This window comes from Lytechinus pictus, chromosome 11, assembly GCF_037042905.1.
Source record: "Lytechinus pictus isolate F3 Inbred chromosome 11, Lp3.0, whole genome shotgun sequence".
NCBI classification, from domain to species: domain Eukaryota; kingdom Metazoa; phylum Echinodermata; class Echinoidea; order Temnopleuroida; family Toxopneustidae; genus Lytechinus; species Lytechinus pictus.
In genome coordinates this window covers 24458228-24484692 of record NC_087255.1, presented here as the reverse complement: position 1 = coordinate 24484692, position 26465 = coordinate 24458228, and the positions used below count along the sequence as shown (strand labels likewise).

Here is a 26465-nt window from a genome sequence, read left to right as displayed (position 1 = left end):
AGATCGAAGAAGAAGAAAAAGAGGATAATGAAGAAAAAAGGATTCAGAAGAAGAAGAGAACGAAAGTAGAGAGAAAGGGGGCGAGAGAAAGAGAATGCATGGTCAAGAAGGAGAAGAAAAGGTGGAAGAGGATGTAAAAAATGATTATTAGAAGAAGAGAAGATAAAGGAAAAGAGGGAGGAAAGGAAGAGAAAGATAGAAAGTAGAGGGAGAAGGGGGGGGGGGGTAAAATAGAGGTCAGGGTCAGGGTAATGCATGGAAGAATGAGGAAGTAAGAGACTACAAATTATATTAAGAAGGATAACAGAGAAATTGTATTCTGTGACATTTCAAATTAGAAGAATGTTAACTGGAGGTAAAACAAAAATGATACAATATTGCAAATATGAGTATGCAGAGTACTGATGTAATATGGAGAAAAGCATGATCTTAAATAATAATAAATAATTATATGGATTGGCAAATTAAGGAGAAATGAAAAAAAAAAACAATTTAACATGTTGAATATGAATCGAGGTAAGATTTAAAGTTATAATAACATGAGGATAAATATAACTGGCAAGACACCTTCGTGATCAATCAAATTTGGTGTTACACAAATATTTTTTATTAAAGGGATCATGGTTGGTTTAGAAATCTCATCAAATATTGGGTAAAGAAAGTACTAGTAAGTGATTTGATAAAGTCAGCACTTGAATTCGTGTTGCCTTTTACAGAAATAAAAGTCAAAGCAGCACATATATCGCACTAAAAAGCCGAGTATTGATATGATGATAAGCAAAACATATTAAAACGTATATGGTTTGGCAAAGTATAGTAACAAAAATTAAAGTCAAGCAAGAAGTGCAGATGAATAATTATGTTACACACAATGCCAAAGGAATATATCTTAGTACTCAGGAACGGTTGATGTGTTGCAATAACTGTTTCATTGAAATTATGGTTTGCTTATTGTTGGTTCAAAAGTCTTGACCAGATAGGGTAAAGCTCTTTGTAGCGTTTTCATTATGTTCTACATCTGATTTCGCGTAGCCTCCTAGCTAGTGTGTCTCAATTTTCTTAGGGAACACTGGCTTTGGGGCAACCAGTACCTGGTTAGGGAAGAATGCCAGGCTACATAACAGTACTCTAGAACTGGTCTTGTGTATGAAATGTACACTATCAAATAAAGAAATGACATGGAGAAACGTTTGAGCATCCGTACACTATTAACAAAAACTCTGATTTTACAGAAAAAGATTTTGCAGAAAGCAATGACAAAATCATTCTGTAAATTCATAAAACAGGGATTTTTCTACAAGTTAACAGAACAGGTGTGTGTTTCATAAAGCTGTTCGTAAGTTAAGAGCGACTTTAAGAACGACTGGTGATCCTTTCTTGTGGTAAATGGTATATTCATTGGCGACGGTTTAGCGCGTAAGAAAGGATCACCAGTCATTCTTAACAGTCGCTCTTAACTTACGAACAGCTTTATGAAACGGCCCCCGGGTCTGTTTAAAGAGGGGAAAAGGGTGTTTTATTTATGGAAATTTGTAAGGTTCCATACACCAAATACCAATTTCCTGTAATTTTACATGATATAATGTAAGATTACGCAATCTGGTAACATTACAGGTGTTCTCGAGACTCTGCTGCAGAAACTTCTTTTATTTTAAGGATAAATTTTCTAACAGCGTAGCAGATACGTTCAGTTCCTTGGCTGCATTTGTTGTTATGCTGTTGACATGTTCTATCCATTCAGGATCACTGCTCAGAACGACGCCAAGCAATTAAAAAATAATTATGTCTGAGATTTCATTATCGCCGATCCTAACATCAGCTGGTGGGAACTCTTACGGGTGAATGATACCCTCATGAGTGGATATTCATTTTTTTAACCATTCCTCAAGAGCAGACAAAGTAGAATTTATAGTACTTGGTGAAGTCTCTGCAAGAGTTAGGTCATCTACATACTTGGAGCATGCAGATGACTGGGAAGCGTCGTTGGCAAGAAAAAAAGGTCCAAGTAGTATCCCTGAGGAACCCCGGCTGAGCAGGTAAGTGTTGTTGAAAGTTGATCGTTGTATCGTACCCGGGTATCGTACTTGTTGTGTTCTCTCGCCCAGGAAGCTACATCACCATAGAAGCGAGGAATGGCTTACTTTCATTGTATACAGTTTTATAACTGCTACGTTGTGGTTGACCATGTTACGGTTTTCATTGTATCTTTCCCTTTTATACCCTTAAAATTAACTGTTATTCAAAAGGTAAAATAAAAAGGGGCACACTCCATGCGCTTGATCGCGGGAAGGGGTAAATTGTTAGAAAAAATTCACAAAAACATAAACATGAATATTTTATCAAATTTCATCTTGGATTTGTTCCCCTCCTTTCACCTGTCTAACAGTTTCCGTTATGAAAGGAATTGCTTCATTTGAAATTTTTTTTAAAATGGGGGGGGGGGGGGGAGATTGACACCCATATTTAACCGGCAATGTTTATTCCTCTATTATATCAACTAAGAACTTTTGAAGCTCAGAAGCATTTATTTGATAGTGCTTTAATTTTTCAAGAATCAAACCAATTCGTTGTTTAAACTGTTCAGGCGGATTTTTAAATAGGGTTTCCAGAATCACATCCGTAGCTAAAGAAAGGTTTGCTTTGGGGTTGATACCGTTGCATGTCGAATTCACGCACTCGATGCCTAAAAAATGGGATAAATTTGAAATAAAGAAATTAATGATTGAAATTACAAGAAGCGAAAATGTATGGTAATTGTGAAGGATTGTTTCAATTAGACCAGTTCGTAGTTACATCAGGGACAATTTTGGTCAAATGACCTTTCATTTATTTCATTATGATAGGCAGATTTCAAAGCAGGATATAACATATGCATGCCTTACATAGCAGGATGAAGAAATTGAATTATACCAGGTGACTAGAATAGCACACCATTGAAGACTCCATGAAGGTATTTGTTGCATGTCTACTTTGAATGCATATTATAGCATGTTGCACAATGTACTTGGCAAACTGCAGTGAAATACCAGTCGTGGACGCATTTTTGTTCTTTGTGGATGCCGATGAAAAACACAATTGAAAAGAATATATGAATAATCAAGACACCATAGTTCGTGCTTAATAACATTAAATTTTAAACCACCATGCCACTTTAGTACAAATGACCTTTCTCTGATCATGCACAGAATGGAACTACGAACTGGCTTATTACAATACGATCTTATACTAGGTGAGAACGGGGCACCAATACAGAGACTTCAATGCCTAGGCCTAGCTTGCCTTCTACAGGCTATATAAACATCGAAATATACAGTATCTGCGGACTGCATATTATACAATGCAGCACAGCAGATGACATTCAAGGGGCTTCAAGTATTATGCCTAACATTTTTTTTTGCACTGACATGATACCAACGTTGATTGCATAATAGCGATTGAAGTGCCCTTTTTAAGTCTCTCACCCGGCCCCCCCTCCCCCCCTTTATGGCCGCCATTATCGTGTTCTGAATGTCGGACTAATCTATGGTTTCATGATGTCGAATGGGCATACGAGTTTGAAATCATGAACTCATAAAACCCATTTCACATTGCGCCATGCTCTTGGACCTTATCTCCATAGGGCCGTCTGCACCATCCCGAGTTTTCAAATTAGCGCGCTATTTCTGATCCGGCAAATTATCCCGATCTGAAAAATCTCGAGATAGTTTGCGGTGGAGACGCAATTATCGCGCTAGTTCGTAGGATTAATCTCGAGATTGCAATCCCAAGTCAACTCGGGTTTATTTGCAAAATAGCGCGCTATTTTACGAATTATCCCGCTAATTCGTCGGTGCAGACGCACTCGAGATTGGACTCGGGGTAATTTATTCATGACGTCAGTCCATAATGCAATTCGCGTTCCACTTCCGCCTTGGTCAAAACATAAACACGTGCGAAAGTCAACTTTATACGTATGCGAATAGATATTATCGCGAATAGCGTTCATCAATTGCCTAATCAGCAACGATGGTGTCCCACCAGTGTTTTCCCCAAGGGCGTCTTAATTGTTCACCAGTGCAATATGGTAATCATACATCAATTCCGGCCCGTCTAAAGGAAAAAATGCGATATTGATATCAAACAGAATTTTTTTATTCAAGTTCATATCTCTTGACGGCACAACTTGATCAATCTCAATCCGAGATATAAGTATTAACTCTAGGCCGGTCCCGAAATTGTTATCCTCCCTGTACAACAAACTGAGAGAATCTGCAAAATTCGTCCATACTCGGATTCCAACCCTGAAATTTAACATTGTGAAATCAAATCCCAACTGAAGTCTTATCTTTTCTAACAGTGTTAGTTATTGGCACTTTGACACTCATCCAAACTTTCTTTCTTTTCTTGTCCGCCTCGGAATAGAATATTTCTAGATAGATGGCGCTATATAAATGCCTATTATTATTAATTAATTTCTTATTGTGCCACACGATTTGTACCCAAGTTTATTGCAAATTACTGTATACATTCCTACCTGGAGAGCAGATCTAAACAGTTCATCTTTGAGATGCAACATCGTCTAAGGCCAACTTTGATTTCTCTGTTCCACAAGGCTCAGTATTAGGCCCTCACATATTTAATGTATATACCATGATTCGTGATGTGGTTTGGAGTGATAATATTAGTTATGCTGATGATTTACAATAAGTTCTTGTACAATTCGTGTTCCCCAGTACAAAAACGTATAGATCTTGACTTGCCTAGGGACTGCATGACTTCTGACATACGAAAGTGGATGAATGGTTGTTTTCTTAAAGTCAATGTTGATAAAACAGAATGAGAAATTTGGGGGAAAAAATGGTTAACTCCCTTTCCCTATATGAATAACATTTCGATTGTTATCCATTTATGATTTCATATTTGTTTCCACTTGTTTATTACGCTATATTGTTGGGCACTTTGAGCATTGCTTAGAATTGATGTACAAGCATAAGACATGTAATCATTTACGATTTTTTAATGAACATTGATTCCGTTAATAACGTGTAGTCTTTGTCGGAATAAAAACTAACCGATTAACCGTATGCCGCGAAAAATATGGCAGAAAAATAATGTAGCCCGCCCCTGGTCCTTACCCAATGTTTGGCCACGTATATTGCAATCACGTGAAGTTAGACACGGTCTCTCCTGAGTTGACATATCGTCGAGGTCACCGACCTTTAACCTTCCATCGATGAGCATGAATTGATCCAATTTGAAGTCGGCAATGGAGACCAAACCAATTGGAGAATATTCTAATACAACGAGTAAATCAGCCAGATCCTTGGCAATCTTTGAAAAGAGAATACACAATAAATTGTAACTATGTGCAATAATCTGACCTTTTCTGCACAAGATAAACTTGCAAGATGGAGATTGAAGCGGGGGTTGGTTTATAAGATGAAATGGTAATAAGCCAATCTCCACTTACCGACTTTATGCGTGTAGAGATCCGACAGACAATCCTCCAATATAACAAAGTGTTCCAATTATTGCACAATCCCAATGACACAGAATCACACAAGATTATATCACAAAAAATAACTTGGCTAGCTCAAGCGGTATTTGGATTTTCTCTTAGTGAAAATGACGGAGAAAAAAGGGTAGTACGCAAATTAGAAATGATATGCTGTGGAAGATGCAATGGATGAATTTGCTCCAAGTGAGATGATGGAATCCACAAAATGTATCAAGTATTTGACGACGTTCTCAAAACACGTGTTTACTAAAGTAGAAAACTTTGAGAAGTGTGTTCAGAAAAGAAAGTAGTAGTTTTCATCCCAAATGTGATGTAGGATGTAAACAAAGAGAGAGGGGAGAGAGAGGTACCAATTCAGAGAATTTATAGTGAGTCACAGGTGAGTGTGCTGTGTGAGGGTCATTATTGACCACTTGTTGGCATGTTTATTGCTAAGGAGTGGAAGTAACTGGTATCCAAGGGTAATGTCCTCTCGAAGATGATGAGTAATAGAAGGCAAAGTTGAGAAATGAAAAAGGATGAAATTTGGAAAATACTACATCAGCCCCCTCCTAGATCGTTGAATAAAATGAAACGGTCGATAACAAAGGAAATAGTAAGTCCAAATGAAGAAAATAATTTCTCAATTAAAATGAAGGACTTGAACAAAGCGCTTTGGAAAATGCACTTTTCGACCTGAACGAGTTTGTCTGATTTCAGGCTCGGTAGATGATGAAGAAGGAGTGATGGAGGGAGGCGTAGGCTTAGTGGTTGGTGTAGTAGTCACTTGAGAAGGTTTAGGGTTTTCAGGAGTAGATAAGCTAGGTTGAACAGTGGTTGGAACGGTTGTTGAAATGGGTGGTTCCAAATATGCTGGTTTCAGACGGTCGAGACTGATAGTTTCATGTTTTCCTTTGAGTAGGATGGTGAAAAACTTATCAGCTCGCTTGATGACTTGATATGGGCCATCATAGGGTGGTTGAAGGGGTTTCTTGACAGCATCATGACGCACAAAGACATGGGTGCATGATGTGAGATCAGGGTGGACCTGTGGTTTGCGATGCTGAATACGAGTGGGCTGAGGTTTGAGGTTCTCCATTTGTTTTCTCAGTCGATGGATATAGTTGCTAGGGTCCAAATCACAATCTTTCTGATTAGGTGCTATAAACTGACCTGGCAATCTTAAAGTTGTTCCATATACCAGCTCAGCAGCGCAACATTCCAAATCAGATTTGACTGCAGTTCGAATTCCAAGCATGACGAGAGGGAGAGTTTCAGTCCATCGTGAAGAAGGTGTAGTTTTGAGTGACGCTTTAAGTTGCCGATGAAAGCGCTCAACCAGTCCATTTGATGTAGGATGATAAGATGTAGTTCGAATTCTAGAGCTACCAAGAAGATGAGTTAGAGCTTGAAAGAGGGAAGATTCGAATTGTCGACCTCTATCGGTAGTGATGGTTGAGGGAGCACCAAAACGAGATACCCAGTGTGAAATGAATGCTCGGGCAACTGTCTCAGCTGATATGTCGGGAATAGGCATTGCCTCAGGCCATCGGGTGAAACGGTCAACACATGTGAGAAGATATGCATTGCCATTTGAAGGAGGAAGTGGTCCCACGAGATCGATATGAATGTGATCGAATCTAGCATCAGGTGTTGAAAAAGTACCTATCGGTGTCTTGGTGTGACGGTGTACTTTACAACGTTGACACTGTATGCAAGTTTTGGTCCAATTTCGAACATCTTTGTTAATTCCAGGCCAAACAAATCTGTCTGTGATGAGTTTTTGGGTAGCATTGATGCCAGGGTGAGATAGGTTGTGAAGAGCATCAAATACAACTCGTCTGAATTTAGATGGGATGTAAGGTCGAGGATTGGTAGTTGAAGTATCGCATAGGATAGTAGAGTCAGAGATAGGAAGAGGTAGAGGTTCGAGTTTGAGCGAGGTTGAAGTGAGTTGTTTGAGTTCCTCGTCAACCTCCTGGGCAGCGGCGATGGCATTGAAATCAATGGTAGGAGTTGAAGTGAGGGAGTTGATTTCCATGCGAGATAGAGCGTCTGCCACTACATTGTGTTTTCCACCAATATGCCTTATATCTGTGCTGAATTGAGATATGTAGTCTAGGTGTCTGACTTCGCGTGGTGAATACCTGTCAGGTCTAGCATTAAAGGCATGAGTGAGAGGTTTGTGATCAGTATAGATGAAGAATTGTCGTCCTTCAAGTGCATGTCTGAAGTGACGAATAGTGAGATACACAGAGAGAAGTTCACGTCCGAATGTGCTATATCTTGTCTCAGCTGGCTGCAGGCGTTTTGAGAAGAAGGCGATGGGTTGCCAGTCATCGTCAATGTGTTGCTGCAACACACCTCCAACAGCAACATCTGATGCATCCACCATAATGCAGAGTGGGGCATTAGGTTTTGGGTGTGAAAGGAGAGTAGCTTGAGCGAGAGCTGTTTTCACTGAGTTGAATGCATTTAGGGCTGTATCATCGAGATGGATTGCTTTGTTTTTCTGCTTGCATGCCAATAGATCGGTGAGTGGTTGAGTGAGAGTTGCACAATCAGGAATGAAGCGACGATAGAAATTGACTAGTCCTAGAAATTCTCTGAGTTTGCGAAGAGAATCAGGAACAGGGAAATCGTTGATGACTTTGACTTTCTCGAGCAGAGGGCGGATGCCGTTCTCATCAACAATGTGTCCGAGAAAGGTGAGAGAAGATGCGCCGAATTCACACTTGGCTGGGTTGATGACGACGCCATATTTTGAGAGTCGAGCGAAAAGTAGCTGGAGATGTTGCTTGTGCTCCTCTTCATTTTCGCTAGCGATGAGCAGATCGTCGATGTAGGCGTACACAAATGGAAGACCACGGGTTACTTCATCAATGAATCGTTGAAAAGTTTGTGCGGCATTGCGTAGCCCAAAAGGCATGCGTACAAACTCAAATAACCCAAAGGGTGTGGTGATGGCAGTTTTGTGTACATCTGCTTGATCGACAGGAATCTGGTGATATGCTCGTACGAGATCGAGTTTTGAGAAAACTCGCTTGCCTGCTAGGGCAGATGTAAAGTCTTGGAGATGGGGAATGGGATATTTGTCGGGCACTGTATTCCTATTTAGTGCACGATAGTCTCCACACGGTCTCCAGTCTCCGGGTGTTTTCTTGGGCACCATATGAAGTGGGGATGCCCAGTTGCTGCTAGACGGTTGAATGATGCCTAGTTCCAGCATGTGATCGAATTCCGCCTTCGCGATATTGTACCTGTCGGTTGCTAGGCGACGAGGACGGGATGAAACAGGAGGGCCTTTCGTCACAATGTGATGGGTGACGGAGTGCTTGATCTCAGCCTCCTTATACACAGGGCGTGTGATATCAGGAAATTTTTCGAGGATAGATTTGTAGGCAGCTTGATTTTCTGGCTTCAGAAACATAGGGCTAATAGAAGGAGATGAAGAAAGGATGCCAGTAATAGATAGATTTGTAGAAGAGTCGATGAGCTTGAGATTGCGCACATCAACAAGAAAACCAAAGTGATGAAGGAAGTCTGCCCCGATGATAGGAATGGGAATATCAGCAATGATGAAAATCCATCTGCAAGCTCGACGCAGGCCGACGTCGAGAGTCAGGCTTCGCTCTCCATAAGTCGTAATGCTTGAGCGATTAACTGCTTGTAGATAGAATTTTGATGAAGGATGATGTTTTTCGGCTTTTGATGGAGGAAGAACGCTAACTTCAGCTCCTGTGTCGACCAAAAAACGAATTCCAGTTTTCCTATCAGTGATGTAGAAAAGGCGACTTTTTGATTTTGAGGAAGATTGGTTAGTTGTTGCTAGCTTTGGTTTGTTGGTGTCCTGTTTGTTTGAAGCCTTTTTGAATTTGCAAGGTGGTACACATTTGTGAGATTTTGTACCAAAGCGCCAATGATAATAACAATAATCTCCGGCATGTTGATGTGAGGGAGAATGATTATTGTGACGAGCTTGACGTTGACGATAAGCGTCGATAGCAATTGTGAGTTTTGACAGTTCTGCTCTTAAATCTTGAATAGAAGTACCAGTACTAGTAGTTGGTTGCGAGAAAGGGTGCTTTTGATTGCAAGTCGACATATTGAAGAATGTAAGTGAGTCGACAATGAAATGAGAAGAAGGGAGATAATAATTAGAACATTATATGACGAAGGATGACTGTTCTCATCACGTTGGTCGGGTTTTAATCACGTCGGGGTCACCAGTGAAGCGGGGGTTGGTTTATAAGATGAAATGGTAATAAGCCAATCTCCACTTACCGACTTTATGCGTGTAGAGATCCGACAGACAATCCTCCAATATAACAAAGTGTTCCAATTATTGCACAATCCCAATGACACAGAATCACACAAGATTATATCACAAAAAATAACTTGGCTAGCTCAAGCGGTATTTGGATTTTCTCTTAGTGAAAATGTGACGGAGAAAAAAGGGTAGTACGCAAATTAGAAATGATATGCTGTGGAAGATGCAATGGATGAATTTGCTCCAAGTGAGATGATGGAATCCACAAAATGTATCAAGTATTTGACGACGTTCTCAAAACACGTGTTTACTAAAGTAGAAAACTTTGAGAAGTGTGTTCAGAAAAGAAAGTAGTAGTTTTCATCCCAAATGTGACGTAGGATGTAAACAAAGAGAGAGGGGAGAGAGAGGTACCAATTCAGAGAATTTATAGTGAGTCACAGGTGAGTGTGCTGTGTGAGGGTCATTATTGACCACTTGTTGGCATGTTTATTGCTAAGGAGTGGAAGTAACTGGTATCCAAGGGTAATGTCCTCTCGAAGATGATGAGTAATAGAAGGCAAAGTTGAGAAATGAAAAAGGATGAAATTTGGAAAATACTACAAGATTATCCCGAGGGATTCCCCCTTTTTTTTCTTCCCATTCGACAATGCATATCATTGAATCGGAGGAAATCATATATAAAGTTGTTATTTCTTCGAGGACAGTCATGAAATTGTAAGAGGTTAAGAGTTTGTCCTTATCGTATCAAAGTCTGCATTATCTTGACAGTATTCGCTCTATATCAGTATTGCTGCAGCAAGATCAGTTTCCAGTTCTTGTGGCACCTTAAAGGAGAATTTCGCCCTGATCATAAGTTGGTTTTGAAAAAAAAAACGGCAACAGAGGAAAATATTGGTTAAAGAGTAATAAAAATCCGAAGTTAAAGTTTTTATTTTGTGACGTCGCAGACGTGCAGCTCCTCCATAATTCAGGGCAATGAGGACATCAACCCTCGATTCCAAGGCCAAGCCAAAGTTATCAAACCCCAAGGATAAGACACCCTAAGCCAAGGCTAAAGCTAAGCTAAGCCATGAACAAAATAATGCAAGAACGGGGGCGATGCGCAGCAGATGCGAATACCATGGGCCTACAAAGAAATGGACTTTCGTCGGTTCGTTAGAGCATTTATGTCTGAATTGAAACAAGTAGTCCCCGATTAGACTTAAGTGAGTTTTCATTCATCGACGCACAATGATTTTACCGACGCCTGTGTGTGGCAAACCCTTTTGTTCTTACATCAAGGACATCAAGGAATTAATGCAAATAATATTTTGAATAGGAATAATGAATAATTTATTACTAATATTTGATTTATTTCAAACTTCAAAATATGAATAATATGAAATAAGTTACACCTTTTATAGAGGTATAATCCATAATGCTGGATCGTACTGATGATTGCAAATAATCATGTTTTTCTATTCTTTCTTATACTCTATTATTTATCCCTTGACCCCCCCCCCTCCGTCTTTTTTGGTCGTTTTTCATTTTCGTTACATCTTGCTACCTTTATTTCTATTCTTCTTCTACTCCATCATTTTCTGGTAACTTGATGCTTTTTGATATATTTTGTGTATAACAATCTATGTCATAAATATTTATTCCGTTTCCACATTTTTGCGCTCAAAGTAACAACTTATATTTTCTCCCAATGGGAGCCTAATTTTCTGCAAGCTCTGCTTTTTATTTAGGCTCCTCACTTTTATGAAATTTTGAAGTGTATGATGTTAAATTCTTATTTTAAATAGTTAATTTGATCTTGATACACTATTATGTTTATGAATACATTTGTTATGTATATTGTGCTATTTGTTTTATAAGTGGAATAATATTATATCATATTTTACCCGTTTCTGTCCCTTTTCTTTCCCTTTCTCAATTTTTCTTGGTCATGAACATTTGGGGGGGGGGGTACATGGCCTCCCAAGCCCCCATCTGTACACCAGTGGATGGAGCACTCATGTCAGAATACCCTTATTATATTTTTGTATATACATCGTCAAGCCTTTCCTTAGTCCAATTAAATTATTATTTTTTTTTTTTAATATGGCAGCCAGCTAAACAGTACACACTTTAAACCACTCCACGAGATATTCTTATAGCCTAGATGTTCAACTACTGATCAACTGGACATATATATAACACTCCACTCTGCTTTCTTGTGAAATTTTTTGTGTGCAACATGTCGCCAGGAAAGAATAAGAAATCTCCCAAAAAGGCAAAAAAGTTGTCAGTGAGGAGTGACATCCCATCTACTGGAGCAACGACAGAGGATGAACCTATTTTGGGGGAACATCAGGCCGGAGCTGCTGGCATAGCTGTCCCGGAGGATGAGGTGAAGGAATCACCCCCATCTATTGCTGCTGTGACCTCCACTTTTTGCATTGAATGGTTACAATCAAGTTCGTAAAGACCGCTCAAATGGTAGGGGTGGTGGAGTGATGTTTTACGTTCAGGACTCTCTATCCTTCAAAACTAGGAACGACCTCTCATTAACGAGAGGAGCTGGTGAAAGTTTATGCATAGAGGTTGATCGTCCTGATAGAAAGAAATGTGTAGTTTGTCTAATATATAGACCACCAACCACAGATGTGACTAACTTTCTTGCTAATCTTGAATGCCTCATGTCAACTGTTAACTCATCTGGTAAATCTGTCTGTGTGATGGGTGATTTCAATATTGATCTATTATCCAAATCCAATCACTCCCTTAGCTTCCAAAGTATCGTTGATTCAAATGCATTCAATATCATGATTAATAAGCCAACCAGGATTAGCAATCATTCGTCCTCATTAATAGATAATATCCTTGTAAAGGCGTCTCAATGTCATTATGAGTCTGGATTGTTTTATTCTGAAATATCTGATCATCTTCCTGTGTTCTGTATAACGTATGGTGTTAAAATTGGCAATTTACCGAAAATACGAGATGTACATACATGTAAAGGGAGGAGAAGGATCACTAATGAAGGGATAAATGATCTTAACACAGATTTACTGTCAATAGATTGGGAGGACGTTCTCACCACTAGTGATGTTAATAGAGCTTATGACAATTTCTGGACCAGGTTCCACTTCTTTTTCAATAAACACTTTCCATATGAAAAATCAATCAATAAGAAAAGAGGATATCACCCATGGATAACCAGGGGCATTATGCAGTCAATAAAGAGGAGAAATGTTCTTTATAAGCGTAGTATTAAGGATAAAACGGATGAAAATATAAATAAATACAAGAAATATAGGAACAAATTGACAACAGTCATACGTTGCTCTCGTAAGTCACATTATTCCTCACAGTTTGAACGAGCAAGTGGTAGTATTTCCTCTACTTGGAAAACTGTGAAAGATATATTAGGTAAGCGAAATAATACAAATACCCCAAGCAAGTTTATTCATGATGGAAAGGAATTTACCTCAGCAGATGCAATTGCGAATACCTTTAACAACTATTTTGCAAATGTTGGTCCAAATCAAGCTAAGACAATAGATACACATGATACCAATTTTAGGAGATACCTGCATAACTCGTCACAATCTTCCATCTTCTTTAAGCCAACTGATTATCTTGAAATTCTGAATATAGTGCGCACTTTTAAGAATAGTTACTCTTGTGGTTATGATGAATTAAGCACGTCCTTGTTAAAGCAGATTATCGGTTCAATTATAACCCCAGTGGTACACATCTGTAACCTATCTTTGTCAACAGGAGTATTTCCCTCTAGTTTCAAACTTGCCAAAGTGGTTCCAATTTACAAAAAAGACAATACAGCGACTGTATCTAATTATAGACCAATCTCAATACTACCCAGTTTATCCAAAGTTTTAGAGAGAATTGTCTATAACAGGCTTTATAAATTTATGGATGATCATAAGTATTTGAATTCTGAACAATATGGATTTAGTCGATCCAATTCCACTGACCTTGCACTATTGAAGTTTTATGATCGTGTTTCAACTGCCTTAGCAGCTCGCGAGCATGTTGTTGGTGTATTCATGGATCTCAGCAAAGCTTTTGATACACTTGATCACTCGATTCTACTTTGTAAATTGGACCACTATGGAATACGAGGTGTCGCACAACAATGGTTTTCAAGTTATTTATCTCTTAGAAGACAATATACTCATTACAAGGGTACTGACTCGGATGTTTCTTCTCAAACATGTGGTGTCCCACATGTGTCTATTCTAGGCCCACTACTATTTCTCATATACATTAATGATATTTGTGATGTTTCAGCTGCTTTGCATTACACTTTATTTGCAGATGATACTAATGTTTTCATTTCACATCGTGATGTAAATGTTCCAGAGCGCAAACTGAATTCTGAACTTCCGAAGCTGACATTATGGTTCAGGAGTAACCTCCCAGGACCAAAATCCAGTTAAAACCAATTAGGGCAAAACCAATTGAAACCAGTTGGCCAACTGGTTTCAATAGGGAAATTGGAACAACTGGTTCCAATTGAAAACCAGTTGCCAATTGGTTCCAGTTAAAAACCAATTGAAAACCAGTTGCCAATTGGTTCCAGTTAAAACCAATTGGGCAACTGGAACCAGTTGGCAATTGTTGTCAATTGGTTCCAGTTGTTCCAATTTCCCTATTAAAACCAATTGAATCCAATTGGAGGCAACTGGTTTCAATTGGTTCCAGTTGAAACCAATTGGAGGCAACTGGTTTCAACTGGAACCAGTTGAAACCAATTGGTTTCCAACTGGATCCAATTGGAACTTCCAGTTGGAACGAACTTAATTAGTTACAAATTAATTAGCATTTGCACTAACTATTTCTCATGCCAACACAGAAGCAGTGTTATATGTCTATTAATACCAATGTAAAGGGCATTGATAAAATACAGACTTTCATGTGTATATATTTATATGGAAGATCTTCAAATATATGTACTTTTATTTGATGTAATTTGGTAACAGTTAGTGGTGTCCTAATTATCCTTTAATCTGTTTTAATTATAATCTATAACATTTATGAACATGGTTTTCACTGCTAAGTATTCTAAATACTAATCTTTAAAAAGTGTGGTACTTGAAATTGTAAAGAATTAAATAGATACATTGTTAATGATGATTAATCTCATAAAACATTAATCTGTGCACACTGGCAAATAATATGCAAATTAACTGGTTTCAATTGGATCCAGTTGGGTAACTGGAAAATTTCCAAGTGGAAACCAATTGGAAATAATTTCCAGTTACCCAACTGGTTCCAATTAGAATTCATTTCCAGTTACCCATCTTTCCAGTTAGAAGTCATCTCAGTTACCCAATTGGTACCAGTTAGGATTTCCAGTTACACAACTGAATGGTTCAAGTTAGGATTTCCAGTTACCCAACTGGTTCCAGTTAGAAATCATTTCCAGTTGGAAGTCATTTCCAGTTACCCAACTGGTTCCAGTTAGGATTTCCAGTTGCCCAACTGGTTCCAGTTAGAAATCATTTCCAATTGGAAGTCATTTCCAGTTACCCAACTGGTTCCAGTTAGGATTTCCAGTTGCCCAACTGGTTCCAGTTGGGATTTCCAGTTACTCAACTGGTTCCAGTAAGAAATCATTTCCAATTGGAAGTCATTTCCAGTTACCCAACTGGTTCCAGTTAGGATTTCCAGTTGCCCAACTGGTTCCAGTTGGGATTTCCAGTTACTCAACTGGTTCCAGTTAGAAATCATTTCCAGTTGGAAGTCATTTCCAGTTACCCAACTGGTTCCAGTTAGGATTTCCAGTTGCCCAACTGGTTCCAGTTAGAAATCATTTCCAATTGGAAGTCATTTCCAGTTACCCAACTGGTTCCAGTTAGGATTTCCAGTTGCCCAACTGGTTCCAGTTGGGATTTCCAGTTACTCAACTGGTTCCAGTAAGAAATCATTTCCAATTGGAAGTCATTTCCAGTTACCCAACTGGTTCCAGTTAGGATTTCCAGTTGCCCAACTGGTTCCAGTTGGGATTTCCAGTTACTCAACTGGTTCCAGTTAGAAATCATTTCCAATTGGAAGTCATTTCCAGTTACCCAAGTGGTTCCAGTTAGGATTTCCAGTTGCCCAACTGGTTTCAACTGGAAATTGTTAAATTCCAGTTAAAACCAATTGAAACCAGTTGAAACCAATTGAAACCAATTGAAACCAGTTGGAAATCCAACTGGTTTCAATTGGATTTTGGTCCTGGGCTATTATCCCTGAATTTAGGAAAAACAAATTTTGTTCATTTTCAGGGGAGGAAATCTACTGGTAACAAACAAATAAGCATTAAAGTAGATGGAGTTGAAATAGAACAAAGGCAGTGTACACAGTTTCTAGGTGTGTATGTTAATCAGAATCTAGACTGGAGTGATCATATCACTCATATTGTTGCAAAAATTTCTAGAAATATTGGTGTATTATATAGGGTAAAAACATTTGTTAATGATAGGATATTATTTATGATATACAATACTCTTGTACTGCCACATATTTCATATTGCAATGTTCTTTGGGCTACATCAAAAGTGTCAACTACCAATATATTTCTCCTGCAAAAGAAAGCAGTTCGCATATGTACTGGGTCTGGTTACAGAGACCATACAAATCCCTTATTTGTAAAGCTGAAGTGTTTGAAGGTAGAAGATATAAATTTTTTGCAAACTGCCTTATTTATGTTCCGTTTTAATGCCAATATGCTGCCTGACTCATTTTCTTCAATGTTTCAGCCTAACAGCACTGTCCATTCATATATCACAAGACAGTCATCGAACATACATTTGGTTAATCCCCGCACCGCATTAGCTCATAAATCAATCAGACACCGTGGTTCAGATGTTTGGAATTATCTTCCACATAATATTCGAAATTTGAAAACCTCACATTCTTTTAAATTGGCTGTAAAGCACAATCTCCTTTCAAAATTACAGAATGTGTAAACTGCTAGTAACGTATACATGTAAGTAATTAAATCTTCTTTCTTTCTCTTATTCGTAACTGAAGATTAAGAATTTAACATTGTTGAATTACTCTACCATATATTCATAACAATTTGAAACTTAATTGTTATATCTCGGCAGTCTATCACTTTTACATTCTTCTCTTTCTTTCCTCTCTTCCTTATTCTTACATTTTTATTTTGTTTTCTTGGATGCAAAACCAGTTTAAAGGTGCTTGAACCAATCAAGCTTTTAGCTTATGTTGCAACACCTTTGTATGTTCATTATTTACTTGTGTTTTTCATATATTTATACATTATCTGTGTATTCTTTTACATTGTATATTGTGAACATGCATGAATGAATAAATAAATAAATAAATAAATAAATAAATAAATAAATAAATAAATAAATAAAATGGGCAAATATATGAATGGGAAAACGGAATCTCGGGGAAAAGGGGCATTGTGGAAAGAATATAAAATGATGCAAAGATCAAAGGTATTAGAATACTTTTAGCTTGGAAAGAGGCACTTGTCATGAATAACAGTGTTTCCTTTGCCTTATTAAAGCATAATCCTCGAGAGCTCAGTATCATCTTTTGATTGGTTTTGTTTAAATTATCTTCTGAGTATGAAAGCAGTTTGGAATGTCAAAATAATAATATAATGGAAACTGAAAATAGAAACATTGTGGAAGGTAAATTCCCGAGTGCCCAATATCATGCGATTATTACATTCCATCCACATTTTTAGCTACTATAGGAATAAATAAAACGGACAAAAGCCTTGAAAATGTCTTGGGTTTTCATGGCTTCAAATACTCAAGGCCAAAGTCAAAGCATGCTCAAGGCAAAGAAAGAGAAGGCCAATTAGGCAAAGAAAAAGTATGCCCGAAGGCGCCTTACGACCAAGGCCGGGTATGTCAAGCCAATACCATGACTATAGCACATACTAGAATCAATGAACCTGGCTGAGATCTACTTTGGTACAAGAGCAGGAGTACCGTAAAAGAACGGCACCTAGTACTACAGTACACTTTTGCAATGGTATATTACCCCTCCTACATTCATTAATGACCCCCCTCCACTACCACCACCATTCCTGAGAAATGTAACAACTTCAAAGAGTCTACGTTAATACTGCATTTCTAAAAAAATGATTATTTCATAATTCCACGACAAGGTTGGAAGGGGATTTTAAAAACCTTTTGGTTCATGCATTTGACAAAATATCCGATCTGGAATAAATCATTTCTGTTCGGGATTACCTGTAATTTTTCCGACCAGGTAGAATTTGTGAGCATACTCTTTTCGAGTTTCCTTCCAAATTCCACGATTTCTATGACTCCGTGATCAATTACAGATCCTGTTATAGCATCTCCTCGTACACAGAACCCAAGTACCTAAAAACAAAAGTTAATTATTGTGCAACTAAATATGTCATTTACCAGATCCCTGAAAACGATTTTTTACAGGGGCACTGATGTAAATTTGACAAGCAAAAAAGAATAAGAGAAAAAAGGGGGCGTTCACAACACAACAAAGGTCTTTTTGTTGTCAACGAAAAGTTTGACCAAAAAAAAGAGAAAAAAGGGTTTCAGTAAAAAAAATGACGTCTTTTGGTTACGGGGAAATTTGGACAAATACAAAAAAGGTTCTACTGAAAATGTAGGCATTTGGTTATTAATTTTGCCACATCTACCTGGATACCAGTGGGTGCTGTCTATGGAGAATAACACACACAACACCCCCAGGAACTTGGGGGTGCTTCACTACCCTCAGCACCCCGCTTCCCAGGGCCGTGACATTTACCACTATTAAACAAGAGTCAATCATTTTACATCAGGTGATATTATCATTATTATTATTATCAAGTTGGGGAAATTAATGAATCGTCTCAAGATTAATCCAAAACGAGGGAATTTTATGAACCTTCCTGATTTTTTTGATGAACAATCCCGAAAATCAATTTTGGACATTTTTAATTTTGAACATATAAGAATGGAGCAAAATAAGTTTTTATCGAACGTTGATGTATTATTGATTACACTGTTTTTCAAGAAGAGGAATATTTTAAAGCCTACCCCAATTAATTTGTTGAGATTTTGTTCGTCGTCGCTCCATCATTCCACTTCGTGCAAAAATTATCCGCCATTTGGGACGAAGGAAACCCCTCTAGTAAGTTTGGTAAGAGGACCAATAAGACTAAATATAGGTTTGAGAAGCCAGGGATATAGTTTAGTAAATACCTGAAGTAATCTATCACTGTTGATCTCCAAACTTAATGTTATTTCCTTCATCACCTTAAAGTTTGCGTACTCGTAGCATTCCGATTTGATCCGATAAGCCTTTCTCTTGAAACATGCCGTAATATCTACAACTTTGGGTGTGACCATCTTAATTGCCACCTTCCTACCCTTGTAAGTTCCTTCAAACACCTCCTTCGTGTAGCCATACCCAAGGGACCGCCCTTGTGAAATATTTGAGATGTCATCACAAGTAAGGAGCTTATAGTTGACGTTGGCCTGTGTTAGATTACGCGTGTTAGGGTTGAAGCCTGTGGAGTTAGGCTTCTGAAGAAGGTCTTGAAGATCACCTGAGAGGGCGCTGCAGGGTTTGAAATATAGGATGTGGACAATGGTGCAGACAGCAATCAACCACTGGCATCGGGGGCTGGTAAGCAACTTAATCAAGATGCCATTGAAGTTTACTGCCATCCCTTGTATCAGTAGTGCCTCTAATATACGACAATTTCACCTGCAGATGGGCCCCGTCTTACAAAGAGTTACGATTGATCCATTCAAGCTTAACTGTATGAAAATCCACCACTGTCATATTTTTTCTCACCGAAAATTTGCACAATGTCCTGTGAAACAAAGAGGATCACACGAATATTCTTTAAGAAAACTATGAATGTATGAATATACAACATTATAGGGAGGGGTGAGGCATTTTACAATTTTGCAAATTTACGAAACAACTGGCTTCCATAATGTACCACTCGGAAATTTTGAACAAGATGAACTATACCATAACATTAAAAGGCCAGTATTTGCAACCCTCCTTTGAATTCACCATTCATATTTGAAACTATTCTTATTAATTTAAAAAATAACATTCCTTTCTTAAATCCTTGACTGCGATTTTTTTCCATGCATACGCATTTTGTATGTATGTATAGGCGTGTACACAGGCATTTGCTTGTAGCAGTCTAGGTCTTACACCTTCTTCTATAAACATAACATTAATTTATTGAAATATATTTATTCAGGAAAACATGAAGGTTCTAAAAAGGTTAAGAGGTAACATCAAAATCAATACTGAGAAAAGAATACGACCAGTAAGTCGCATATAATAAGCTAAACAAAAAAAAGACACTGGCGATTCGTATATACGCGATTTATTTTAAAAAAAAAGGTATTTACAAGTTAGAAAGAAAGAGAGATGAGGACCCTGAAATCACTTGCAAGCTTCATGACCCATCAGAGGAGCAACACTACGCATCCACCCATTCACCCAACACACCTTCACCCACAATCAATCAACGCGTAAAGGGGTGGTCCAGGCTGAAAATATTTATATCTTAATAAATAGAGAAAAATTCACAGAGCCAAATGCTGAAAATTTGATCAAAATCAGATAACACATAACAAAGTTATTGAATTTTAAAGATTTGCACTATTCCGGTGAAACAGTTCTAGGCATGTCTTTATGAATATTCATTAGGTGGTCTGATGATGTCACATCCCCACTTTCCTTTTTCTTATGTTATTACATTAAATCATAATTGTTTCATTTTTTCATACATGTGTAAATGATGTGTCTCGATTACGATAAAATAAGTTGCAGCAATAAATAACTAATGCACTTAATAAGTTGTCAATCCAGTTGTTTTAGTTCTTGGTAGAAAAAATTTGAATAAACCTAATTTCATATAGTAAAATACAAAAGAACAAGTGAGTGGGGATATGACATCATCGGCCCACCTAATGAATATTTATAAAGACATGCCTACAACTGTTTCACCAGAATAATGCAAATCTTTAAAATTCAATAACTTTGTTATTTCTTATCCGATTTTGATCAAATTCTCAGGATTTTGCTCTTTGAATCTCCAGCCTGGACCATCCCTTTGATAACCCCATCTCACATTCACTCATAACCTGTCAACAAACAATCACGGTAGACTCATCATCATACATTAACACATGAATAACAACAATCCACACACTACTCATTCTTAAACGTAAATGGATAACTATTGTAAATGACAAAATTATTTTTGTATGAATTTATTTTTACGAAAATGTACAAATTTGTGAAATGGAAGAAAATGAATTTTTATTTGAATTGAATTTTATTTTAAAACGATGTAGAAAACAAACCTATATAATTAAGTGGCCCGGAAATGTTGAAAACTCGTACAAGAGAAGCCAACTGTGATAATTATATTTGAAATTTGTTTGTTGATTTTTTATGAAATTCGTTTCCCAAGGGATTACAAGTTGGCGAGGAATAACATTTAGCCGTCATCATATTGAATAAACAATCTGTATTTTACAAGATCATTAATCATTCTGGTTATTGAGGCATGGCTAGAAAATTTTCAATAATGGAGCAAATGTCCTTCAACCTTTTTTACAAAACGTCAAAATGGGCTTTTTTTACTTCATCCAACACGTACAGTTTTCTGTGAATATGTTGCCCCCCACACACAATATTCATGGGGAGAAATGTGAACGCAAAGCTTAGATCTCTTTCAAAGTCAATTTCTGAATAGGCCCCATATTTTGAATATAATTTGATAACGGCGTTGTTAGCCAAAGCGGTCGATAATAAAAACAATAAACAAGTGGAGCGTCGCCTCTGGCAGTCTCGCCTGCATTACGCCATTCAATAGAGCAGCAGTGCTTGCTTTGAAAAACAACTATTAATAGTAAAAAAAACACAAATCATATGATAATAAAACACTACGTTCATTGCAGTGTTGGAGTGCCTTGATACTCGGCCTTAAGGCCTACTTTTTCAAAGCCTTGGCTTTGAGAGGACCTTGGCCTTGAGGATTTTGAGCCTTGAAATTTCAAGGCTTTTTTGTACTTGTTTATAGTTTTTTCTGTATCAAACTTATTGTATTATTATTATTAGCATGATTACCCAAGAATACAATCTAATTATTGTCGATTATTATGATTTCCTATTAGTATTAATATTGATACAATTCTTTAAATTGAGGCCTATTCCTGTTTAAATATGATTTCATATCGTTGTATGAAACCTCTTTCTTTTACCCTCACTCCTTTATCTTACTGTGAGATAAATCTTGCTATTTGTTCGTTTTTCTTTCTGATGTTTCACTTTTAGCATTATTCGTATTTTAGTTTTGCTGTATATAATTACACGTATTCCTAATTATTTGTAATCTTTCCTTTTAATATGTGTATTTCTCTCTTTATGCAGGACCATGGTTATGTGAAACAGCATGCGAGCTGATTAATGTTTTATCCTGTTGAAAGATGTTTTAATAAATAAATACTAGTAGTGCCACCTACTTTATTATCATTATCATCATAATTGTCACCATTATAATTGATAATAATTTTGATTATGATAATGAAAAGTCAAGGTCACCGTAACTATAATAATATGATAATGATTTTGCACATGATAATTGCAGTTGTAATGATAACTGACCATGATTTTGAGAATAATTGTCATTTATGAATAATACTAAATAATGGTATCATGGATTATGATCTAGAGTGTTTTAGCGATGCACTTTTAATGCGTATTTTTTTTGTCTGCATCAGCTGCCTGTTCAATACACTGTAAAAAAAATATTGGGTAAATTTTTTACCACTACGAGGGTTGTGTCCAACCAATTTGGGTCACTTGAGTATTTTAACTTATGCGCGAAGCTTATTGTCCAATAAGGTTAAAAAATAAGCAGCAATTACTTTAGAATGGGTAAAATATTCATCACACTAGAATAGATAAATAAAAATACCCAAAAGAAATGTTCAGTGTTGGTTGGACACATAATTTCCCTTATGGAACACTTTTACCCAATATGAGTGTATGAGAGCATATTGAACAAAGGACTTATATCCTCGCATACCCTATAGGCTACTTTACAAAACGCTTGGAATATCTCTGATATTCCATTCAGAACAATGCAATGTAATTCAATTATTTTGTGCTATTAGGATAATACAGTAGGTAATGATTACAAATGCAGGTTGGTTTAATTTTTTCTTCTTTTTTTTACCCAGCAAGAATATTTTTACTCTGAATGATATTCTGGAAAAATGGTAAACTTGATCACAGTTGTGCTAAATTTTGTCAAATTCAAAAGCCTTGTGTCAATTCCGTGATGAACCTCCCCCCCCCCCCCTCCAAAAGACAATTTAAGACAATAAAAGTGGCTTTACTACATAGCAAAAACGCTTTTTTGCCTCAGTGGGGTCTCCAAAATGGCATTTTTTTTTTCCATAAATAGGTGAAATACGGAAAAGGGGTGGGTGACTTCGGCAGCCCCTTGAGAGGGTAGGCTTCGCTGTGCCAGCACTTATTTATGTGTAGCTGATAGAGAAAAACCTACTTTTCTGCCTCCAACTGGTTTCAAAAGAATGAAAGAGTGTTTAGTGCCAAACAGAAACGCCTTTTGCCTTGATGGGGATCCAAAATGACGATTTTTCCAAGAAATGGGCAAAATACGAAAAAGGGGTGGTGTGACTTCGATAGGCCCCTGAGGGGTTGGCTTTACTGTGCCAACACTCCTTGTTATGCATGTTATGTAGCTGATAAAGACAAGTCTACTCTTTCGTCTCCAAGTGATTTCAAGAAAATAGAAGTGGCGTTTTTACAAAGCCATAACACCATTTTGCCATATTGGGGGCTCCAAAAAGTACGATATTTTAATAGTCAAGCTACGGATAATGGTGGGGTACCTTCGACGGGCCTATGCGGGACTATGCTTTAAGGTGCCCGAACGTAATTGCATGCAATATGCATAGCAATGCCTCCTCTAAGTTTTCCAAGAGGTTTCATTAACATAGTTGCTTTAACATGCAGAAAACTAATTTTGCCCTCAAACCAATCTATTCCATCGCCACGCACATTACATGTACATGCATTTCTGCGTGTTAGTCACACCATGGACCTATGAAGAGATGGACATTCATCGCTTAGATAATGAATTCACCAACAGGTGACGGTAATTGTCATCTGAATAACATTCTCTTCAAACTAGTCTTCTTTGGTCCTATGATCGTCACCGTGAGAAGGGACTGAATTAGTTCGTGATTGGACATTTATATTTCACAAATTATATGCGCAGTTGATAGAAAATCAATGAAATAATGGATAATCGATGTGCAGTTTTTGTTTACCTTTGTTAATCTTAGTTCCATGTGTTTTATTTGGGGAAATGTCTGCATATTTTAATATAGAGGCAATATCGTGATTGATTGTTTACTATTTAAAATTCAATTTTCCCAAGTTTCTCCATAATATTCCAGATATACGTGGCACATAACATGTGTAGATCGTGTATCTTTCAATGTTATTGAGGTCCTTATGTGTGAGCGGTAGTTAGCGGATCGAATAATATCATATTTTATATCATAAAAATCGTCTGCTTCTCAAGTTTGTTGATCCATATATGAAGCATATTGACTGAAAGGCACATACTGAAACAGGGGATCAGCCAACAAAAATCAAGACCGGGAAACTGTTCCGTCTTTGAGTGATCAGATACCCTTGGTAGTCATGGTAATTGCTATTGTTACAACACCTGTATGTTCTCATTAAGATGCGCATAACCAGGTGACGGTGACTATCATTGGGTCAAAGAAATGCTCGCGTTAATCGTCCATCTTTTCATAGGTCCATGGTCACACCATCAAAAGCGCGCCAAACCGATCTAGTCTATTGTACTCTCTTGAAAGGAATGCCAGCGATCGCATTGTAGTCGATAGTATTAGTGTGACTAGACACGGAGGTTGCGTTTTGGTGTCACTTTATCGCAATATCGAGTAATACATTTTGATGTTTTTGTCCTTTATCTAAGCAAATTAACACATTAATACTGTCATGAAGCATATCGATATTCTTGTCAATATACCCTCTTTTGTGTCGAATGCTGATATTTTGCATAGGTTGTTGATGTTTATTTAAAACAGAAAGATATAAATGCACATGCAACATTTAGGCATAAATTATGTTTTTTTCAAAAAATATTAATCGGACTGTCCAGAAAACGATTGCAATCGATTTCTACTAATCATAGTGAAAAGCGTATTCATTTAAGATTTTCCCATTGTCTGTGGAAAAATATGGTAATAACTGATTTTCATAAAAAATCTGAGATGACCGCCAAAATTGCCAATTATGAACCCCTTGGGACACGATTTGGCAAAGGGAACATCAATATTTATTAACTAGACACTTCAGGCAATACAAAAAACTTGGTTAAAAATATATTATGCATGTCATGATGGTGCACGGGAACCCCCGTTTCCGACTCAACTATTTTTATTGGTAAACGTGGCAAAGCTTTGGATCAAAAGATCTAGCCAGACAGATAGGCATATTATAAAAAGATGAATGAGATTTGTCCTTTGATTTCTTTGATATTTATTTACCCCCGGTACACCTCCACCGAATTCGTAAATAGCATTGTTAGGCCGATGAAGAAATGATGATGAAATGCCTGTAGGCAAATGGTGATCAGAAAAGTACCTCATATCGCTGTATATGTGAATGTTTATTAACGATAATGAAACCGATACGGTGTGTAAAGTATCACTAGTCGCAAAAAAATATAATGTAAGTGCAATGATATCTGCTATTACTCTTGATAGAAAAGTCATTATTATACACTTGATTAAACACAAACCATGACTACTATCACGCAAAATAGTCTTTCAGGTTGTTGAAGATCAAATAAATAGTCGCATCGTAAACATACAAAGAAGATGAGCCTTAGGCTTTCGTCTCTCATTGAAAATCTAATTATGTGGTAATTTTGATAGTTTACATGAGCATATGTAAAGCGAACATCACCTTTCCCCACTAAAAAAAATCGCTCAAGTCCCCCCCCCCAAAAAAAAGAAGATATATTTGTAGGCCCTATATGCGTATATATGTATTGATTAATGCAGTATTTATCTCACTCGGTCGCTAAACGCTCCCTCGCAAAATATCATCTAAATGCAGAATATCTTAATGCTCTCTTAAAGTAGCGAGTACGGGACGTTAATGATCTCTATCTCTTGCAATATAGTAGACTACCTTGCAACTTTTTTTTCCAAATATCTCATGGCATAAATGATAGAAAAGAGGGATAAGCGTGCAGGGGAGAAAGAGACATAGATCAAATGAGAAAGTGTGTAAGGGAGAGAGGGAGGGAGGGAGGGGGAGAGAGGCGAAGGAAGGGGGAGAGAGTGATGTGAAGAAAAAAACGAAAAGTTAATATCGTCAATTATGATTCAATTCAGTGGAGGTGCCGTGGCCATGTGGTCTAAGGCGCCGACTAGACATTTGAAAGTTCGGGGTTCGATCCCCGTGAGCCCATGAGGAAGGCATTTAACCAACAGTGCTCTTTTATCCTGATTTCAAATAAATGAAAATGCTATATAAATATTATATATACAGTTGAGGCCAAAAGTTACATACACCCATGGAATTCAGTAAAATTTGTTCGCATGCCGAACATCGTAACATTCACAATATCATCAGAAATATAAATACTACAATGACGAATTTGGTATC

At 37.4% G+C, this 26465-nt stretch overlaps 1 protein-coding gene across 1 annotated transcript; it reads right to left on the bottom strand.

Moving 5' to 3' along the window:
- Positions 1 to 12240: 12240 nt before the first annotated feature.
- Positions 12241 to 19420, bottom strand: LOC135156042 (uncharacterized). Its single transcript, XM_064107066.1, has 3 exons — positions 18944 to 19420; positions 17963 to 18097; positions 12241 to 12444 (listed from the first exon to the last, which is right to left on the bottom strand). The coding sequence occupies exons 1-3, from the start codon at positions 19409 to 19411 to the stop codon at positions 12241 to 12243; spliced, it is 807 nt and encodes a 268-aa protein (XP_063963136.1). The 5' UTR covers positions 19412 to 19420.
- Between the last annotated feature and the right edge of the window lie 7045 nt (positions 19421 to 26465).

What these genes read in the sequence shown, in the direction of transcription:
- LOC135156042 (XM_064107066.1), bottom strand. Translation starts at nt 19,411, where the DNA reads ATGGCAGTAAACTTCAATGGCATCTTGATTAAGTTGCTTACCAGCCCC. An exon ending in ACAGTGATAGATTACTTCAG is followed by an intron (nt 18,098 to 18,943) that starts GTATTTACTAAA and finishes TTTTGTTTTTAG; the next exon opens with GTACTTGGGTTCTGTGTACG. An exon ending in CCTGGTCGGAAAAATTACAG is followed by an intron (nt 12,445 to 17,962) that starts GTAATCCCGAAC and finishes CCCATCACACAG; the next exon opens with ACAGATTTACCAGATGAGTT.